We start from the raw sequence: 21,523 nt of genomic DNA on the forward strand, positions 1-21,523 counted from the left end.
TTTTTTTTTAAGCCAATACAAACCACAATAAAAAATAAAAAGCAAGTGTAAAAGAAAATATTAAATCAAGTTCAACTGGGTCAAGGGGAACAGGGAATGGGTGGGGAGGAGGTGCATCCACTCTTGAGTCAGAGCTTCAGTGGGAATCAACATGAGGGAGACCTAAGGGACTCCCATTCTGGAGTGACTTACTGGGGACTTTTCTGATAAAATCTTGGAAGATTTGTGTTTTCCTTATAAGAGAGGCTGTTTCCTGTTACATTTTACTTTGTTTTTGCTTAACATATATAATTCTAAAGTCGTGTTTATAAACTGCTTGGTAGAATAGAAAAGTTGAGACACTTAAGAGAAATTTTACTTCATACTATCAAAGAAATTTCCTAAGTTACTGTTTGTATAAATCTGAGTTTTGGTTTATTAAGTTTATTAAGAGTGGAAGTCACTCTTATGTGGTTTCTCATCTAAGAATCTTTTTTTTTTTTTCAAAATTTTTTCAATGGTTGTTGATAAACCTTTATTTATTTATTTGTATGCGGTGCTGAGAATTGAACCCATTGCCTTGCATATACTAGGAAGCGCTCTACCACTGAGCTACAATCCCAGCCCATCTGTGAATCTTAATGGTAGACTTCAACTTGTTTCCATTTTACTTTCTTTTTCCTGGAATAAAATTGACTTGCTTGGTTTATAAAAGAAATCCTGGTTTGTGTAATTATTTGTCAGGTAATGAAATGGGCAGAACCATGATATCTCATGCCCTTTCATTTGTGGCTATGTGGGAAAAGATCTTGATAATATTCACATAAAGAAACTGTGGTATATATACACAATGGAATATTACTCAGCCATAAAGAATGATAAAATTATGGCATTTGCAGGCAAATGGATGAAATTGGAGAATATCATGCTAAGTGAGATAAGCCAATCTCAAAAAGCCAAAGGACGACTGATATCACTAATAAGTGGAGGATGACACATAATGGGGGGGAGGGAAGGGTTAGTGTTAGGGTTAGAGTTAGGGTTAGGGAGGGGGGCAAGTATGGAGGAAGGAAGTACTGTATAGAGGGTAAAGAGGGGTGTGGGAAGGGAAAAAATAACAGAATGAATCAAACAACATTACTCTATGTAAATTTATGATTACACAAATGGTACGCCTTTACGCCATGTACAAACAGAGAAACAACATGTATCCCATTTGTTTACAATAAAAAAAAAAAAGAATCAATGACAACAACCAAATGAAATAGTTATCCCCCAAGTTTTAACATTTTTCCTCCTACCTACAAGTGTTTCCCTTGTGTTACAACTAGGAATAAAAGACATTGTCATTGCTGTCACTGGAAAAATAAATAAATAAATTAAAAAAAATAAAAACATTTCACTAGAATGTTTGATTTTTTAAAAAAATAATTCATAATCTAAATGAAATCTGCAGTGTGCAACTTTCATTGAAAATGTGAGCTACAGTCTTACAATATTGCCAAATTGTCTACTTCAGTCTTTCTCTTAAGAGAGACCTCCTTTTCTTCCTACTTCACCTCCTAGGTCCCCAAATTCCAAGTATTAGCCTTTTTTTGTATATTGTTATGATTTATAGGAATGATTTATAATGTAGATTATGCTTTTCCAAAAAGGGTCTGGAGCAAATTTTTTTTTTTTTTTTTTTTTTTTTTGATAGAAGCTTTTGACAAGAGCCAAAGAATAAATCATGAGAAATGTTTATGGGGTTTGTTTTGTTTTTGTTTTTGTAAGTGTAGCTGAGAAACAGAAGAGAAGAAAAAGAGGGCTGCTTGAAGATGAGGATAGCTCTTGATGTAGGGATTCCCAGCTCTTGAATTTTACCAAGCTCCTGAAGGACAAGGGATCATGCCTCACTCATTTGTTTTCCTTCAGCAATGCTTTGATCTGCTTCTCCTCTAGGAAAAGATAATTTAAAAGAAAAGTGTGATAAGTACACAAACAACCACAGTTTTAAACAAATGGGTACTTGAGTAATTTTTAAAATTTGACAGGCTATTTTTAAAAGAAATGCAGCTGTGATATTGTCAAGTACATAGAGTAAATTGACTTAGCTACCATGAAGCATTATCAAATTGTAGCTGCTATTGACGCAAGTCTCTGCTGAAATGTTAGACTTTTATGACCTTTAAATCATGCTAATTTTTTAACCAGTTTTAAAAAAAGAAAAGATCTTAAATTGAGGTGTGTATAAAATTTTAGTTTTCTGATGTTTAGTTGGTTTGGGGTGTGTGTCACAGGAAACAGAAAGAATGGAGAGGTTTTGCTGAGAATCAGGCCACTTGTGACCGTTTTCTCCTGGGATGATGTGTCTTTGGCAGCAAATAGCAGGGTTAAGGGGACAGCTGTAAAAACTCCATAGGACTCACATGAGCAGTTCCTGAATTGCTTCACTGAAAGTAAAACTAAGAAATTTGTTAACCAATCATCAATCTAAGCGTTGACATCCTTTTCAGCTTACTGACAATTCTCTAAAGCCCAGAGAGCTGTGGAAAATCAAATCAGATTTCAAAGCAGTGAAAAGAACGACATACTTAAAATATAAATGTCTTTCCTAAAAGTTGGTCACAACTGGAGGGAAACATCAATTTGCTGAGAGACAACATGTTTCAGGTCAATAATTGAGGCTACGTAGGTTGTACATATCTGAAGCTGTGGAGAGAAGGTTCTGAGCATCTCACAGGCCCATCAGAGCCAGACTGCATCAGGATAGAAAATTCACCCCAGGGGAAGACAAATGTTTTATAATAAGTGTGAGGAATTGGTTGAATGGAATGATTCCTTTTATCTTTGCTACTGAGCCTCTGAATTCTGCCAAGGATATTTATGCTCCTTGGCAAAGGCTAGATTTTAATTTCTTGGCAAAACATGCTCACAGACATCCCTTTTACAATATCTAGTAAAAGATCCTATTTTGTAAACACTCATTCTACAAGGTTTAAAAACTACAGTGAGGGATTACGTTGCATATGCTTCCTCAAGTCTTAAGAGGAAAGAATTTTTCCCAAAAAGAACATCAAGGGATCTCACAGGAAAAGGTCTCTTTTGTAAAGGTATTTAGTTTGGCTCTCTCCTTCTAGTGTTCACACTGAGATAAACTGAATTCCTGATACTGCTTTAAAAAAAAAAAAAAAAAAGTAGCACTACCCTCTCCTCTCCCTTTGATTGCTAATAAATTCTGAGCCATGACCGGGTCCTCTTATCTTTGTTTCTGTCTGGGGTGAATGTGAGGGTATAATTTCAGCACCATGAAGTCACTGAGAACTTTGGGGTGAGTGACTAGTGAAGTTGTTAAATGTCACTCAGGACAGAATTCCCTATTAAAGCAAAGCCAGGGATCCAGTACTAGTGAGCTCCTGACTCACTGTACTAAACAGAAGTGACAGGAAATAAAACTTCAAGGGGTTGGGTTTGTGGCTCAGTGGTAGAGCACTCACCTAGCATGTGTGAGGCACTGGGTTCGATCCTCAGAACCAATAAAAATAAATAAATAAAATCAAGGTATTGTGTCCATCTACAATTAAAAATAATAATAATAATAAAGCTTCAAGTTCCTGAAACCATTACCCTTCTCTTGTGAGAAAGTGCTCTGTCATGGAGAAACGTGTTGCGTAGTGGAACAGATTGCCTCCTGGTGTGACCTCCCTGCAAAGGAGGAGGCGTCTTCTGTGATTTCTAGTCCATTTGGGTTTGTGATCAAAGGCCCTGAACACACATATTTTGTTCACAGTAAAATGTCAAGTTGATTTTTTTTTTGTCTTCGAAGTGCTAGGTATCTGGTACATGATAAAATGTAACCCATTTACAGCCCCCTGTGATTACATATGACAGGCAATCTCCTAAGGGACACAGCTATTCTTTAGTTAAAGTTCTACTATTAACAAGGATTTAATTTTTGATAGTTTAAGTTCCACTTTCATAAGGAAAAAAATTATTCTTTTCACTCAGCCTAGTTAATTCTACCACTTCTAGTTTATAATGAAGACGGTAACTTTGCGACACATACATACAGCTTTCCTGTTTAGCACCGTGGCAGACATTGCGAATTGATCTTTCATTCCAATAAACTTACAGAATTCTTCCCAACAGAGCACTCCAGGCAGCTCTGAACCAGGAGACTTCTCTCAGAGACAAAGGAGTGTGTCATGGCCCCCAAGGGCAGGAATGCAGGACACCCCGACACTTCAAGAAACAAAGTGCTCGTGGGACCTTTTCTTCACTCATCACCTCTGTTCCTCCTTCAGTATTTCTGTGAGGCAGAATAATGCCCCCCACCCCTGCAATGTGTCCTAATCCCTAGAACCTGTGAAATGCTATTTAACAGGGCAAAATAGGCTTTGCAGATGTGATTGAATTTCAGATCTTAAAATGATCAAGAATTATCCAGGAGAGCCTAACATAAATTACAAAGTCTTTATAAAAGGGAGGTAGGAGAGTCAGAGTCAGAGGAGTTGTGACACTGTAAGCAGAGGCTGAAGTGATGTGATCAAATGCCCAGGAATTCTGGTGGCCTCTAGAAGGTATGGGAAGTAAGGAAATGGAATTTCTCTTACAGCCTCCAGAAGGAATGCAAGCTTGCCAATCCATTTTAGGTTTATGATCTTCTGCATTATACAGTAATAAATTTGCATGATTTAAGCTACTAAGTTTGTGATAATTTGCTATAGCAGCAACAGGAAATTAATATGGCATTCACCTCATTTATATCTACCTAATGACTGACTTTTTCTACTCCTCAGTTCTCATGGCAAAACATGCCTCCCCAGAACAGCCAAGGTGACATGTGGTAGGTGAGGTCCAACAGATTCTGATTCTACTTTCTTGGTTCCATTTTCAAATGCCAGAAAGAGAATAAGACCTGGCCAACTTGGTTCAGGGATTTCCCCCATGACTGGCTAGACAAAATCAGGATTTTGGGTCATACAACTTTATGCTTCCTCTTTTGTATGTATGTGAACACATATATATACTATCTTGGTTGGTCCTTGTCCTTCAATAAAAAACCTGTTATTTATCATTACAGATTTTAGATGAAATTTTGTCTTTTTCCAGAATCACAGTCACTGTACTTGTGATTTGTTCATATGGAAAAAGGAGTTTTATTGCTTGAGAATGACTAGAACTTTAATATTTTTACTCATTTTTTTTTTCTTAAATCTTCTAAGACCAGAAGATAGGGCATGCATCTTGTTTGTTGGTTAAATAATGCAATCCATGATCTATGTGGTTATTTGGTATTTTTATCTTCACAACATGTACAACTAGGTACCAGGTCCTATGCTAAATAAGTAGGAAAAAATCCCCGCCCACAAGAAGTTTATATTTCTACAAGGGAAGCTGTATTTTAGGAAATTCCAAATAATAGATCTGGGGAAAGAAAATAAACAATTATTCTCTTTATTTGAGAAAAATGCTATGAAAATATGTCCGCAATCCCACCAGAAACCCATCTTAATGCCATATTTACTGTCATTCAATATTTATAAATTTGCCACAATTCTTAGAAACAAAATTCCTTGCTTTATCTCTTGGGGCAAGTTTCAAGAAACCTAAGAATACTAAGGCAGGGATTCTTCCAGTTAGCCCTGCATTAGGAAGGAGTGTTTATAAGTTAGAAAAAGTAGCGTGTAAATGAAGCATTCCTGTGCGCTGAGCAGGCAGGCAATCTGGACACATCATACTTAGAAAGAGATCTGAACTGTGGGGCTGCTGAAACTCTTAGCCAGCTTTGCTGTTAAGTTGTCATTTCTGTAAGACTGAAAGTCAACTTGGAATATGCAGTCCAGAAAATCAATAGCACATCATTTACTAAATGAGCTAGTGGAAACATTTTCCTGTTGTTCCTCAGAAAACATGAGCTGGTATCAGGCAAAAGCCTTAGAAACATTTTTAAATGGGTTGGGGGCTGGGGTTGTGGCTCACTGGTAGGGCACTCACCTAGCATGTTGATACACTGGGTTTGATCCTTAGCACCACATAAAAATAAATGAATAAAATCAAGGTATTGTGTCCATCTACAACTAAAAAAATGTTTAAAGAAAAACAAATGGGTTGGAGATCACTTTCTTTTTTCCCAGTTATGATCGGAATAGTAAAGGTAATCTTACAAACTATGTTTGATACAGTCTGTAATAGTATGACTTTTATCAGGTTTCAGTCAATAGGCAAATAAATGAACCCAGGATCTAGAAAAAAATATTGGGCGAGTCAGTAGGGGCTAACAATTTTTGTTCTGGATTTTGTTGCTTGGCTGGCCTCTGTAGAACAGGAAGTGCCCTTAGTAAATTGCAGTACACACTGTCCTGGGCAAACATACAAGTCTCTGGCACTGCATTGTCCAGGGATCTCTGATTAGGGAGCCAAAGTTGTCATTATGAGGGTCTCTTCTTCACAGAAATGCAACTTGGCAGTTTCCATTGCATGGAACATCTCTCTCTCTCCCGCCCCCTCCCCACACAACATGTTTAGTCACGTTTTCTCATCACTGCAAAATGTATACCTTTATATTTGTAGTCTCTACAGAGTTGAATCTTGTTTTTTGTCTCCATGTTAATAGACTATTGCTTCCTTAATTGTGGAGAATCTCACAAAACAGCATGGAAAATACATGACAAAGATGTAAATGCCAACTGTTCAAAGTCAACAAATATCAACAATGTATTTTATTTGCTTCAGCTTTTTTAAGAAGTGAAAATTATAAGCAACATCCTTTTGGTGCCAACTTCATCCTGTTCCCCTCCTCCTGTCCCCAGAGACAAGCTCCGTCTGGGAGTTGCCAGGCATCCTTTCTGTGTGTTTATACCTTTCCCATAGAGGTCTGCACTCAGAGATGATGGGTTTTTAAATTTTACCCAAATGTCAGTTTATTCTAAAAATCAGTTTGAAATGTGTCTTTTTTCACTTAGCTTTCTTTTAGAAATGTATCTCTAGCAAGTCCTTTAGATCTAGTTCATCCATTCGTTTCACTGAGGTGTGACCACTTGTCTGACAGGGTGCAGTGTGTGCTTTAATTTGTACTGTCCTGACTATGGATGAGGTTGCACATATTTAGGCCCGCTCTCCTATAAGTTATCTGATTGGTTCTCAGTCCATTATTCCTTTGTGTTTTTTATATTTTCTTAAAGATATATAGAAGTTGTTTTAGAATTTTGATACTATACTTTCTTTGGCTACATGGATGACAAAGGTCTTTTTCTTTTTGCAGTTAGTGGTTTATCTGTTTACATCATTCATGGTATCTTTTTTTATCTTTCTTTTTTTCGGTACCAGGGATTGAACTCAGGGGTACTCAACCACTGAGCCATATCCCCAGCCCTTTGTTGTATCTTATTTAGAGACAGATTCTCTCACTGAGTGGCTTAACGCCTTGCTAAATTGCTGAGACTGGTCTTGAACTCTCCATCCTCCTGCCTCAGACTCCTGAGCCACTGGGATTACAGGCATGTGCCACCATGCCGAGCTATTCGTGGCATCTTCATTGTGCAGGAGTATTACATTTTGATGTATGCAGTTTATTATTCATGCTTTTTTATTGTGCTAAGATACACATAACATAAACTCTACCATTAGCAACATTTAGTTATTCACGTTGTTGTGCAACCATCACGTCTGTTTAGTTACAGAAAATTTTCATCACTCAAAAAGGGAACCCATACACATTAAGCAATTACTCCCTATTTTCCCTCCAGGCCCTGAAAACCACTAATCTGCTGTCTCTATGCATTTGCAGATCCTGGTATTTCATATAAATGGAACCATAACAACATTTGTTCGTGTGTGTCTTCAAGGTTCATTTATAGTGTAACATCTATTAGTAATACATTCATTTTTATGGCTAAATAATATTGGATTTATATTCATATAACACATTTTGTGTATTCATTCATCTGTTAACAGACATTTGGATTGTTTCATTCAATCTTTTGGCTATTGTGAATGGTGTTGCTAGGAACATTGACATCCAAGCACCTGTTTAAGCCCATGTTTTCAATTTTTAGGGTATATACCTGCTGGAATTGCTGGGTTAAATGTTAATTTTATGTTTACTTTTTAAAAGAACACTCAAAATGTATTCCACAGCAGCTATACCATTTTTCATTCCTATAAGCAAGGTTCTAATTTTTCCACAACCTCATTAACATTTGTTTTCCATTAAAAACAATATGGTTGTTCCAGTGGGTGTAGAGTGGTATCTGGGTTTTGTGTCTTTTTTGGGGGGACTAGAAATTGAGCCCAGGGGTGCTTAACCATTGAGCCACATCCCCAGTCCTTTCTTACATTTTATTTAGAGAAAAGGTCTCGTTAAGTTGCTTAGGGCCTTGCTAAGTTGCTGAGGTTAACTTTGAACTCATGATCATCCTGCCGCAGCCTCCTGAGCTGCTGGGATTACAGCTGTGTGTCACCACACTGGCTCAGATGGTTTTTATTTGCATTTCCCTTATGATGTTGAGATCTTTTCATGTACTTGGCCACTTGTGTCTTCTTTAGAAAAATTTCTGTTCAAATCCTTCACCATTTAAAAAATGGGTTGTCTTTCTGTTGTTGAATTGTAAGTGCTCTTTATATATTTTGATGCTAGACCTTGATCATATATTTATCATTTGCAAATAATTTTCCCATTTTATAAGTTGTTTTTTTCACACTTTTGATAGTATTGATACAAAAATTTAAAATTTTGATGAAGTCCACTTGATAACTTTTTGTTACTCCTGCTTTTGATATTATTTCTAGAAACCATTGCCAAATCCACAGTCATGAAGATTTAACCCTATTTTATTCCCAAGAATGACTTTAGCTCATATTTAGGTCTTTGATTCATTTTGGTTAATTTATGTAATTATTCTTCTTATAAAATTATAGTTCTTTCCATATTTTCAATACTAATTTTTTTCATTAAATGGATGGCAAAGACCTTTCACAATTTGTGGTTTATCTTTTTACTTTATGCACAGTGTCCTTTATTGTGAAGGAGGATTACATTTTATACAGTTTATTAATTGTGCTTTTTTTTGGATCTGTTTAAGAAATCTTTCTTATTAAAGGTCTTAAGTTTATCTATCTATATTTTAAATATTTCCTCACCTTTGGGTCAACATGACTTATCTGGAATTTATTTTTATATATAAGGAGAAGTAGAGATCTAACCATTTTTTTTCCTACATAGACAACTACTTATTTGAGCAATGTTTAGTGTCTTCTTCCTCCTAATTCACAAAACTGCCCCTGTCATACACCAAATTCCAGATATGCCAGCCCTGTCTCAGATTGTTCCAGTGCCATCTAATTTTAATTTTTATATATTTATTATACATTTTAGTATCTAGTATGGCAAGATCTCTCTCCTAGTTCTTCTAAGTTGCCCTGGTGTATAGATGGAATAATGTCCCTCCCCACAGAGGTCCATTTCCTAGTTCCTAAAACTTTTTTCTACACAGTAAAAGAGATTGCAGATGTGATTAAGTTGAGGCTCTTGCAATGGAGAGAAAATTCTGGATTATCCAGGAAAATTCACTGTAATTAGAAGGGTCCTTTTAAGAAGGAAGCAGGGCTGATCGCAACAGGAGGATTGCAAGTTCAAAGCCAGCCTCAGCAACAGTGAGGCACTAAGCAACTCAGCAAGACCCTGTCTCTAAAAAAAAAATACAAAATAGGGCTCAGGATGTGGCTCAGTGGTTGAGTGCCCCTGAGTTCAATCCCGGTACCTCCCCACTCCAAAAAAAAGAGGGAAGCAGGAGGGTCAGAGTCAGAGGAGGAGATGGGACGATAGAAGCAGAGGTCAGAGTGATAGAGCCATGATCCCAGGAAGAATGGCGGCTTCAAGAAACTGTATGAGGCTGGCACAGATTCTCCCCTCAAGATTCCAGAAGGAATGCAGACTCCATGTTAGCCCTGTAATGTTCATCCTAAATTTCTGACCTCTGAAACAGTAAGATTATAAATCAGTGTCAAGTCACTAACTTTGTAGTAATTTATTACTGCTGTGACAAATTTAGAACGTTTGTTAAGTTTTACACACACACACACACACACACACACACAATCTTGATTAGAATTTATAGGTAAATTTGTGGGAATTACTATCTGTACTTTATTGAGACCATATTTCCATGAATATAGCATATCTGGACATTTAGTGAATCTTTTATATCTTTCAACAAATATCATTTTCTCCATAAAGGTCTTGCACATGTTTTGATAGATTTATTGTGAGGTACTTTATAGTTTTTCTTGTTCATGGAACAGAATTATTAAAAATTATATTTTCCCACCTGCCATTGTGTGTAGGAACACTATGGCTTTTTTCTAAGGTTTTTCTTCTTTTCCAGCAAACTAGCTGAACTTTAATAGAATTATTTGAATCATTCACCTCAAGTGCTGTTGGATTTTCCATGTAGACAATCACTACTTACAGTGTGTCTTCCTTTCTAATCCTCATACTTGATTCTGTTTCTTGTCTAATTGCATTGGTGAAGCGTCCAGATCAATAGCAGATAGTATTTCTTGTCTTAGTCAACTGGCTATATTTATTTATTTATTTCCCCCATTTTCAAAAAATAGTTCAACTCATAAACCATGGAAATGAGCTACTTCTTATTCTGTCAGTTCTATCAGGATCTTTCTAGAAGGAACCCCATCTTTATATGATTAGTTTACCTTGACCTAAAAAATAGCCTTCCTGGGAAAGTTGGTAGTCTCACCCTTATAAACCTGTTTATTACTATCTGAAGCTAAAAATATCCCTGATGGGATCAATAAGCCAGATGAATCTCAAAGTAATTTTCTGGGATCATTTTCATCATTCTAGAGCGTCTAGGCCAGGTATCTAGGGTACCTCTTATCCAGCTCCCTCCAACTTCTCAGTGATACTAAGGACCTGTTGAAAACCTGGCACAAGATTCAAACAAACCAAAGGAGGAAATGTAGCTCCTGTTGGAGGCAGGGAGACCAAGGTGCTGTTCCAAGGAAATCTGGGAGGAACTGGGTAGTGGGGACTCAGCCACTGCCTTTCCAAGTCAACCAGGAGAGCCAGCAGATGCAACAACGTGCATGAGTCACAGTGACACCTGACCTATCGCCTGTGGCTGCTTCTTTATCGTTGCTTTCCAAATCTGGCCACACTTTCTCTGTGGAAACTCAGTGTTTCTCTGTGTGTGAACTCAGAACCATGCAGAGGAGAGAGTACTGGGAAACACAGTTGGAGCTCAACTACACCGACACGATAAAAAGTTACCACAATTGTTGTCTTGTTAGATGGTCAGAACGTATCTCATTATCATCTTGATGGTATACAGAAGAGCTTCACTGGTCTAATTTAAAATTTTGATAAAAGTCTATTAATATTTCATTTTAAGAATTTTTTGAACCAACATTGGACATTGTCCATTGTATTTTCATAACTGGAAGTTGAGCTTTTTTTCCTTTTCTTACTAGTATTAGATAATAAATATCTACCGTATCATCAAAACAAAAGACATGCCATGTAGTAATAAGGAAAAAGGAGTTTCTTTTCGGTTTTGTCCATATCAATATAATTATACACAATTATTGCATTTGCATATGTGATCTACCATTGCAATTTTCCTCAGATGCTTTTTGGAGGTACACAATGTTTACAAAATAAAAACAAGAGATTTCCACAAGTATAATTGATTTTCACAGGATTTTGCGAAGAATTGTCTGAAGAATTCTTTTAATTGGCACTCGCATTTCCAGAGAAGTCTCTTAAAGGACACTTTTATTTACTGATGTTTGGAAATATAATATACAGTCACAAGGGTCACTTCACAAAGTACAAGTTCTCTAATGTGTGCATTTGCTGTTTTTCTTTTGTATGTATTTTTAAGCCAAAGTTAGATGTCCATGTTGGTGTTGATTCTTGGTGAAGAATTCCTTATATGAGAGCTGGGTGGTTACCTCAGTGGTAGAGCTCTTGCAGAGTGTATGTGAGGCCCTGAGTTCAATCCCTAGCACTGCCAAAAACCAACACAAAAACAAGAAGTTTTTACTTAAAATTGTTTGAATATGAAGTAAGGTTTTGGAATTAAATTGCAACCCTACTAAAAAAGCTTTTTATGTATAGTATTTGGCCTGTTTTGTTTTTTTTTTAAATTTATGTCACTATTTTGAGACCTTATCTTGAATTCTTTGGAAACTCAAACTGTTGCTTCTTGTTCTAAGCCCCTTGGGTATTGTTCTTTGGCGTAAGAAATGAAATGCTTATCAGATGTCAGTTTTATTTTGGCTGGAGAAAAGTTCATATAAAACGATGGATTTAAGTACAGAATCATTATTTCTAAGATATAATTTATACTCTGAAAAATCTTCCTGGAGTATATAATTTTGTGACTGACTAAGCTTTCTTATTTAAAGTTCTAGCCGAGTTAAGATGATAGAATGAATTCACAGAGATACATCTAGCTGAATCAGTGGTTTTGTTTTATTCTGTTTTTTGCTTTTTCTTAAAAGTTGAGTGTTATCTGTGAGATTATCTGTAGGGAAAAACAACTAGTTTGAGGTTTATTTTTCTATTTATATTTAATTTCTTTTATAGATTTGGGTCACAGTACAATTGCACAGGTATTGATGATATATATATATATATATATATATATAGATATATAGATATAGATATGTAAAATATTATAATTAGGATTGCCAAATCTAGAGTTGATCTGGAATGAGGTGAATTATTTTCAGAAAATTAAAAGAAAACCTTTTAAAGATAATGTAGAGGAATATGCAAGGGCCGGATTAGTTTTAGTTGCTCCAAACAGCTTTAGCCAAGGGTTACAAATATAGATCATAAGTTTAATCAGTTTATTTCTATCATGGTAATGGTAGGGAAAGGAAATGAGAAATAACTCCCTCAGAAACTTAAAAATGAATAATTGCACCAGTTACCTGGTGGCACATGCCTGAAATCCCAGCTACTCTGAAGGCCGGGGCAGGAGGATCACAAGTTCAAGGCCAACCCGGACAAACTTAGTGAAAACCTGTCTCAAAATAAAATAAAGAGTGCTGGTCTGTAGCTCAGTGGTAGAATAGTTGCCAAGCATGCACAAGGCCCTGGGTTCAATCCCCAGTACTGTGAAAGGAAGGAAGGAAGGAAGGAAGGAAGGAAGGAAGGAAGGAAGGAAGGAAGGAAGGAAGGAAGGAAGGAAGGAAGGAAGGATAAATGCATATTAGAACTGGGAAACAGGTACTGCTGATGGGGCAGCAGAAGCCAAGGGATGGTTAGATGAAACTGGGAGTATCTCAGCACTGAGATGAATGGCAGGGGTTGTATGGCATGAGGGAGTGAGCAGACCCAGCCCACCTAACTTGTCCACCAAAGAATGGGGGTCTTACCCTGGGATGATGGGAGGCAAAAATGTGAGGAAATTGATGGTTTAAGAATGAATCAGGGCAGCAGGCTCAGGTTAGACTCCTGGGTTCTGCAATGTTATAGTGTAGGACTCTGTTCCTGAAAATGTATTTCACAAGGGAAAAAACCCAAACATGAAAATAAACAGAAAAGAAGTAACACAATATGAGATTTTACTAATGGGTATCAGGAGCTTTGCAGTGAAGGCTACTTTGAGACACACACACACACATACTGAGTTTCTCTTTTCCTTATAAATCTCCCTGTAGCAAATGTGGGAACATTTCATTTTCCCAAGAACCTTTGGCTTCTGTAAAAATTAGGGTCACAGCTATATCACTTCTTGGTATTTATCCAAAAGAACTAAATTCAGCATAACTGTAGTAATATATGCATACCCATGTTTATAGTAGCACAACTTACAATAGCCAAGTTATGAAACCAGCCTAGGTGTCCATCAGCGGATAAATGGATAAAGGATAAAGGCAATCTCTCTCTCTCTCTCTCTCTCTCTCTCTCTCTCTCTCTCTCTCTCTCACACACACACACACACACACACACACACACAAAATGGAGTTTTACTCAGTCATAAAGAAGAATAAAACTGTGTCATTTTCAGGTAAATGAATGGAACCAGAGAACAATAATAATAAATGAAATAAGACAGATCCAGAAAGTCAAAGATCATATGTTTTCTCTCATATGTGGAAGCTAGTGAGAAAAAAAAGAACAAAAAAGGGTCTCCTGAAAACAGAAGGAAGACCGGTAGAGTAGAAGAAGGGGATCAGGGAAAGGGAGGAAAGGAGAGAACGGGGAGCTGCTGGGGATTGAAATTGACTAAATGATGTTATGTGCATCTATGAAAATATTCCAATCAACCCCCCTGTTGTGTATAATTGTAATGAACCAACAAAAAAAATTAAAATAGGGTCATTTGTCTCTAAATTGCTGGCTGACAATTAGATCCATTTATTTCTCACTTACTTTTGATACCTATTACTTGAGATATTGTTCTAAAGATAAACAAAAAAGACAAAGACCCTGCCATCATGGAGATTCTATCTACTTAGAAAGACAATGAACACAACATGCCCAGATACACAAGCAGACACTCACTGTGAAGCCAAATAGTGGGAAGGGTGATAAATACTACAAAGAAAAGTAAACAGACTGAGAGGAAAGAGAAAGAAAGTAATGGAAATGTTTTATAGAGTTTTTATATAGGTCAGGGAAGACTTGACTCTGGAGGTGACATTGGGCAGAGACCTGAATGAAATGAGTGGGTAGTAAGTCTACCAGGGGAAGGTGTGTGGATGTCTCTAATGTTTTTGGATGGTGTGTGGAGATAGATGGGGAAGTTGCTCCAGTCACTACTTCTTTGGGAATTTCTTGCTGTGGACACAGGTATAGGTTCAATCAATCAGCTGCATCACCTCTGTGGGCCTTGGGTCTCCAATGGACTTCAGACTTGTAACACCTGTCAAAGTCCTTAGGTAGATACAAATATTGCAATGATGGTGGTGGTGTTATGTTGGTGGTGAGGGCATTGGTGCCAATGTGTTTTGTGATGGTGCTATTGGTGTTGTTGGTGGTGGTGATGTGTGTGTGTGTGTGTGTGCGTGTGTGCGTGTCCACATGGCTCTTGTGATAAGAAATATTTAAACAGAAGATTGAAAGTCAATGTACTGTCAGTATGGAATCCTAAAATATAAACAAATTTTCATTTTAAAATACCAGTAATGATAATAATAACTGGCATTTAAAAGCACTTATTATGTGCCAGATTTTTTTTTGAATTGTAGTTGTAGATGGACACAATATCTTTATTTTATTTATTTATATGGTGCTAAGGATTGAACCCAGTGCCCCATGCATGTGAGGCAACTGCTCTACTACTGAGCCACAACTCCAGCCCCAGACATTCTTTGAAGTATTTTACGTGACATATCATTTGATTCTTTCAGAAATTCCATAATGCAAGAAACCACTATCCTCATGAACAGGTGAAAAAAGAGACTTAGAAAGTCTAAATAACTTGCTCAAGTAAGTGGCAAGGCACAGTTTGTAATGGAGTCTGTTCAACTTTAAAGCCTAAGTTTATACCAACCTCTGTATAACCCTCTGTGCTGTCCTGCCTGCAAGAGCCAGACCTGGGAGGATGAAGTGGGAGGATGTTAGGACTGAACAGAATGAAGCAGTGCTTCTGACTGATTTCTTGACAACCTGGTCCCTCCCCTGGGTCTGCGGGTCTGAAATCTCCAGGATAAACAACCTTCCTATGCTTTCAAGCATAGATTTGTAATTGATAAGGGAAGTGAGCACAGAGGTCCTTCCTGGTCATATGGAAATTTATGGAAAGCTCAATGGAAATTTCATTATGGAAAAAGTCTAATGGAAATTAATCTTTAAGAATAATAAATCTCTATTGGTGAGGTTCAAAGCCTTGTTGCATCTGTGGAGGTTGAACTGAACAGTAAGAATGTTCAAGTACAGCTATTTTATAGTTAGAATAAACTCATGGTTCTGCAGAAGCTGCAGAAACCCACAAACTCAAATAATCATACTAAGAGGCCAGACAGACTTCTGCTGGGTAGCATACACTTTTCTTTTAAGCAGAATGATTTTGTCATGTGATACCTACAATTATCATTAAGTCAACCCCCAGTTTGGTTAGTGGGATTCCCTTTTCAAACTGGTTTCTTCATTCTTGTGGCATGGTCCCTTCATTCCTTGAGCTCTTTCTTATTTTCTTATATAGTTAAGATATTCCATACTCTTTTTATTCTCCCCTGACCTAGACCTGGAATCAGCTATTTGTCCAAGGATTCCTGATTGCTCTTAGAGGAAGAGGGTATGCAGAAACCAAGATGTGTGTGCTAGGTGTGCTCATTGCCATTGGGCAGGGAAGGACTTTGCTAATCTCAGTTGCTCTCAGTGGACTAGAGCTAGAAACGTGCACACACACACACACACACACACACACACACACACGCATGCCTACATTTATTTCTATTTTTACCTGTCATATTGAAAAATATGAGCTAACACCAATACCCCTGATTTCAATCCAACACCATAGTATTCATTCTAGATTTCTCTTTTCATTTTTCTGAAACAGTGACGAATTTGGTTTGCCTTATCCTTGATGTGTTTTCTTATTTGATAAATCTCTGTAGGTAACCAATCTCTCAACCTTGCCATCCATTGCCCCCTCCCCACACCCCCCTCTTCCTGCTCAAGCTCTCAGTCCCCAATGGGATCCCCTGATTGCTTCACATGACAGGGGCTCATGCTACTTAGGTCCTGATAGTTATGCCAGGTCATCCCACAACTGCATGTACTCCACCCTGTTCAGGTTCCTAAACCCTGTGGCCAGACCTTCCCTATACAAGAATGCCCTACCTTTTCACTCTGATTCTGACTCCCTGCAGATTACATCCCTCTTGGGCTCTGATAACCCATGCAAGGTTCTCCCCTCCAGACACCTTCCTTTCACCTGTTTCTGTTGGACTTCTACATTCTGATGTCAGACCACACTGTCCCACTCCACTTGGGTTCTGACTCTGCACACTCGGTGACTCCCCCGTGTGGATAACCTCCTCATCTGCTTTGGGCTCTGCTGGTCTACTCCAGGCTCCCTGTCTCTGTGGACCTCATCCTCAATCCATTAAGGCTCTATATTTCACATGGCTCCACCCCCATGTCTGGATGCAACCTTACCATTGTAGGCTCCCTACACCATGCCAGGCTCCCTGCATGGGCTCCCTCCTCCCTTGGTCTCCCTCCCACATCCCCCAAGTATGGAAGGCTGCTTTACTCTGTCCCACTCAAAGGGCTCTGAATTGAGTTGTTCAGGGAGGAGAGGAAGAAAGAGAGAAGGAAGAAAATGAGCTACTTGAAGTGTTTCAGAGATGAATAGAGATTATAGTCTTGACATTCATTCATTTAGTAATTATTTATGTGTACTTACTGTACACCAGACCCTATCCTAGGTACAAATATAGCAGTGATTAAAAATAGGCAAGGGCTGTATGTTCAGTGAGTTTCTTTTCAAGAAGAGAGTCAGAAAAGAGGACCATCATAGATCTCTATTGTCTGAGGTCCGTAGAATAAATACCAGGGCTTAAAATCATAAAATGGTTTTAATTTCTTTACTTTCCCTTAAAAATTGTGATCTTGAGCTAGTTCTTAACTTTTTAAATTATTATTGTAAACAAGTGGGGTACAACTTGTTTCTCTGGTTGTACATGAAGTAGAGGCACACCATTTGTGTAATCATACATTTACACAGGGCAATGCTGTTTGATTTATTCTGTTATTTTTTCCTATCCCCCCACCCCTCCGACCCCTCCCACCCCTCTTTTCCCTCTATACAGTTCCTCCTTCCTCCATTCTTGATTCCCTCCCACCCCATATTATGTATCATCATCCGTTTATCAGAGAGATAATTCATCCTTTGGTTTTTTGAGAATGGCTTATCTCAATAGCTTGACATTCTCCAATTTCATTCATTTGCCTGCAAATGCCATAATTTTATTCTTCTTTATGGCTGAGTAATATTCCCTTGTATATATATACCACAGTTTCTTTATCCATTCATCAATTGAGGGACGTCTCGGTTGGTTCCACAATCTGGCTATTGTGAATTGAGCAGCTATGAACATTGATGTGGCTGCATCAATGTAGTATGCTGATTTTAAGTCCTTTGGGTATACATCTAGGAGTGGAATAGCTGGGTCATATGGTGGTTCTATTCCAAGTTTTCTAAGGAATCTCCACACTGCTTTCCAAAGTGGCTGCACTAATTTGCAAGCACACCAGCAATGTATGAGTGAACCTTTTCCCCCACATCCTCGCCAACACTTATTGTTGCTTTTATTCTTGATAATCGCCATTCTATTTGGGGTGAGATGGAATCTTAGGGTAGTTTTGATTTGCATTTCTCTTATTACTAGATATGTTGAACATTTTTTCATATATCTGTTGATTGCTTGTATATCTTCTTCTGTGAAGTGTCTGTTCATTTCCTTAGCCCATTTGTTGACTGGATTATTTGTAATCTTGGTGTAAAGTTTTTTGAGTTCTTTATATATTCTGGAAACTAGTGCTTTATCTGAAGTATGAGTGGCAAAGATTTTCTCCCACTCTGTAGGCTCTCTGTTCACATTACTGATAGTTTCCTTTGCTGAGAGAAAGCTTTTTAGTTTGAATCTATCCCAGTTATTGATTCTTGCTTTTATTTCTTGTACTATGGTAGTCCTGTTAAGGAAGTCTGATCCTAAGCCAACAAGGTGAAGATTTGGACCTACTTTTTCTTCTATAAGATGCAGGGTCCTTGGTCTGATTCCAAGGTCCTTGATCCGTTTCGAGTTGAATTTTGTGCAGGATGAGAGACATGGGTTTAGTTTCATTCTGTTGCATATAGTTTTTCAGTTTTCCCAGCACCATTTGTTGAACAGGCTATCTTTTCTCCATTGCATGTTTTTGGCACCTTTGTGTAGTATGAGAAAACTGTATTTATTTGGGTTTGTGTCCATGTCTTCTATTCTGTACCATTGATCTACCTGTCTATTTTGGTACCAATACCATGCCATTTTTGTTACTATTGCTTTGTAATAGTTGATGTTCTGATATTGTGATACCCCTTGCTTCACTCTTCCTGCTAAGGATTGCTTTAGCTATCTGGGTTTCTTATTCTTCCAGATGAATTTCATGGTTGCTTGCTCTATTTCCGTGAGGTATGTCATTGGGATTTTAACTGGAATTGCACTGAATCTGTATAGCACTTTTGGTAGTATGGCCATTTTGACAATATTAATTCCGCCTATCCAAGAACATGGGAGATCTTTCCATCTTCTAAGGTTTTCTTTAATTTCTTTCTTTAGTGTTCTGTAGTTCTCATTGTAGAGGTCTTTCACCTCCTTTGTTAATTTGATGCCCAAGTATTTTATTTTTTTCGAGGCTATTGTGAATGGGGTATTTTTCCTAACTTCTCTTTCTGAGGATTCATCACTTATGTATAAAAACTCATTATATTTATGAGTATTGATCTTATATCTTGCTACTTTACTGAATTCACTTATGAGTTCTAAAAGTTTGCTGGTGACATTTCTGGGTTCCTCTAAATATAGAATCATGTCATCAGCAAATAGGGATAGTTTGAGTTCTTCTTTTCCAATTCGTATCCCTTTAATTTCTTTGGTCTGTCTAATTGCTCTGGCTAGAGTTTCGAGGACAATGTTGAATAGAAGTGGTGAAAGAGGGCATCCCTGCCTTGTTCCTGTTTTTAGGGTGAATGCTTTCAGTTTTTCATCATTTAGAATGATATTGGTCATGGGCTTAGCATAGATAGCCTTTACAATGTTAAGGAATGTTCCTACTATCCCTATTTTTTCTAGTGTTTTGAGCATGAAGGGATGCTGTATTTTATCAAATGCTTTTTCTGCATCTATTGACATAATCATGTGATTCTTGACTTTAAGTCTGTTGATATGGTCAATTACATTTATTGATTTCCGAATGTTGAACTAAGTTTGCATCCCTGGGGTAAAACCCATTTGATCATGGTGCATTTTTTAATATATTTTTGTATGTGATTTGCTAAGATTTTGTTGAGAATTTTTGCATCAATGTTCATTAAGGATATTGGTCTGAAATTTTCTTTCCTTGATGTGTCTCTGTCTGGTTTAGGTATCAGGGTGATATTGGCTTCATAGAATGAGGTTGGGAGGGTTCCCTCCTCTTCTATTTCATGGAATGCTTTGAGAAGTATTGGAATGAGCTCTTCTTTAAAGGTTTTGTAGAACTTGGCTGAGAATCCATCTGGTCCCGGACTTTTCTTTGTTGGTAGGCTTTTGGTGACTTCCATATCATTACTTGAAATTGATCTATTTAAATTGTGTATGTTCTCCTGGTTCAGTTTAGGTAATTCATATGTCTCTAGAAACCTGTTGATGTCTTTGAGATTTTCTATTTTGTTGGAGTGTAGATTTTCAAAATAGCTTCTAATTATGTTTTATATTTTATTCGTGTTTGTTGTGATATTTCCTTGTTCATTCCAAATTTTAGTAATTTGAGTTTTCTCTCTCCTCTTTGTTATGTGGCTAAGGGTTTATCAATTTTGTTTATTTTTTCAAAGAACCAACTTTTCATTTTGTCAATTTTTTCAATTGTTACTTTTGTTTCAATTTCATTTATTTCAGTACTGATTTTAACTATTTCCTGTCTTCTACTACTTTTGGTGTTGTTTTCTTCTTCCTTTTTTAGTGCTTTGAGATGTAGTGTTAGGTCGTTTATTTGTTGATTTTTTCTTCTTTTATTGAAAGTGCTCCATGAGATAAATTTTCCTCTAAGTACTGCTTTCATAGTGTTCCAGAGATTTTGATATGATGTATCTTTGTTCTCATTTACCTCTAAGAATTTTTTTATTTCCCCCTGAGGTCTTCTGTGATCCATTCATCATTCAATAGCGTATTATTTGATCTCCAGGTGTAGGAGTAATTTCTCTTTTTTACTCTGTCATTTATTTCTATTTTCAATCCATTATGATCTGATAGAGTACAAGGTAGTATCTCTATCTTCTTGTATTTGCTAACAGTAGCTTTGTGGCATAATACATGGTCTATTTTAGAGAAGAATCCATGCACTGCCGAGAAGAAAGTGTATTCCTTCTTTGTTGGATGGTATATTTTATATATGTCCGTTAAGTCTAAATTATTGATTGTTTATTGAGATGTATGTTTTCTTTGTTCAATTTTTGTTTGGAAGATCTGTCCAGTGGTGAGAGAGGTGTGTTAAAGTCGCCTCTTTATTTAGTCTAGTATTATTGTGTTGTGGTCTATTTGTTTCCTGGAATTGAGAAGGATTTGTTTGATGTACATGGATGAGCCACTATTTGGGGCATAGATATTTATGATTGTTATGTCTTGCTGATTTGTGCTTTTCTTAAGCAGTATGAAATCTTCTTCTTTATCCCTTCTGACTAACTTTGGCTTGAAGTGCACATTATCTAATATGAGGATGGATACTCTGGCTTTTTTGCTGAGTCTATGTGCATGGTGTGTTTTTTCTCATCCTTTCACCTTTAGTCTGTGGGTATCTCTTTCTATGAGATAAGTCTCTTGCAGGCAGCATATTGTTGGA

General features: G+C 37.2%; 1 protein-coding gene across 1 annotated transcript in view; it reads right to left on the reverse strand.

Moving 5' to 3' along the window:
- Positions 1–1,352: 1,352 nt before the first annotated feature.
- Positions 1,353–21,523, reverse strand: part of PTGER2 (prostaglandin E receptor 2) — a 41,330-nt gene continuing 21,159 nt past the window's right edge. The window contains exon 2 of the mRNA XM_079121297.1: positions 1,353–1,916. Coding sequence (XP_078977423.1) covers positions 1,890–1,916 — 27 coding nt within the window. The 3' untranslated portion in view covers positions 1,353–1,889. The remainder of the gene's footprint in view (positions 1,917–21,523) is intronic.

This window comes from Sciurus vulgaris (genome assembly GCF_902686455.1).
Source record: "Sciurus vulgaris genome assembly, chromosome: 2".
Taxonomy (NCBI): domain Eukaryota; kingdom Metazoa; phylum Chordata; class Mammalia; order Rodentia; family Sciuridae; genus Sciurus; species Sciurus vulgaris.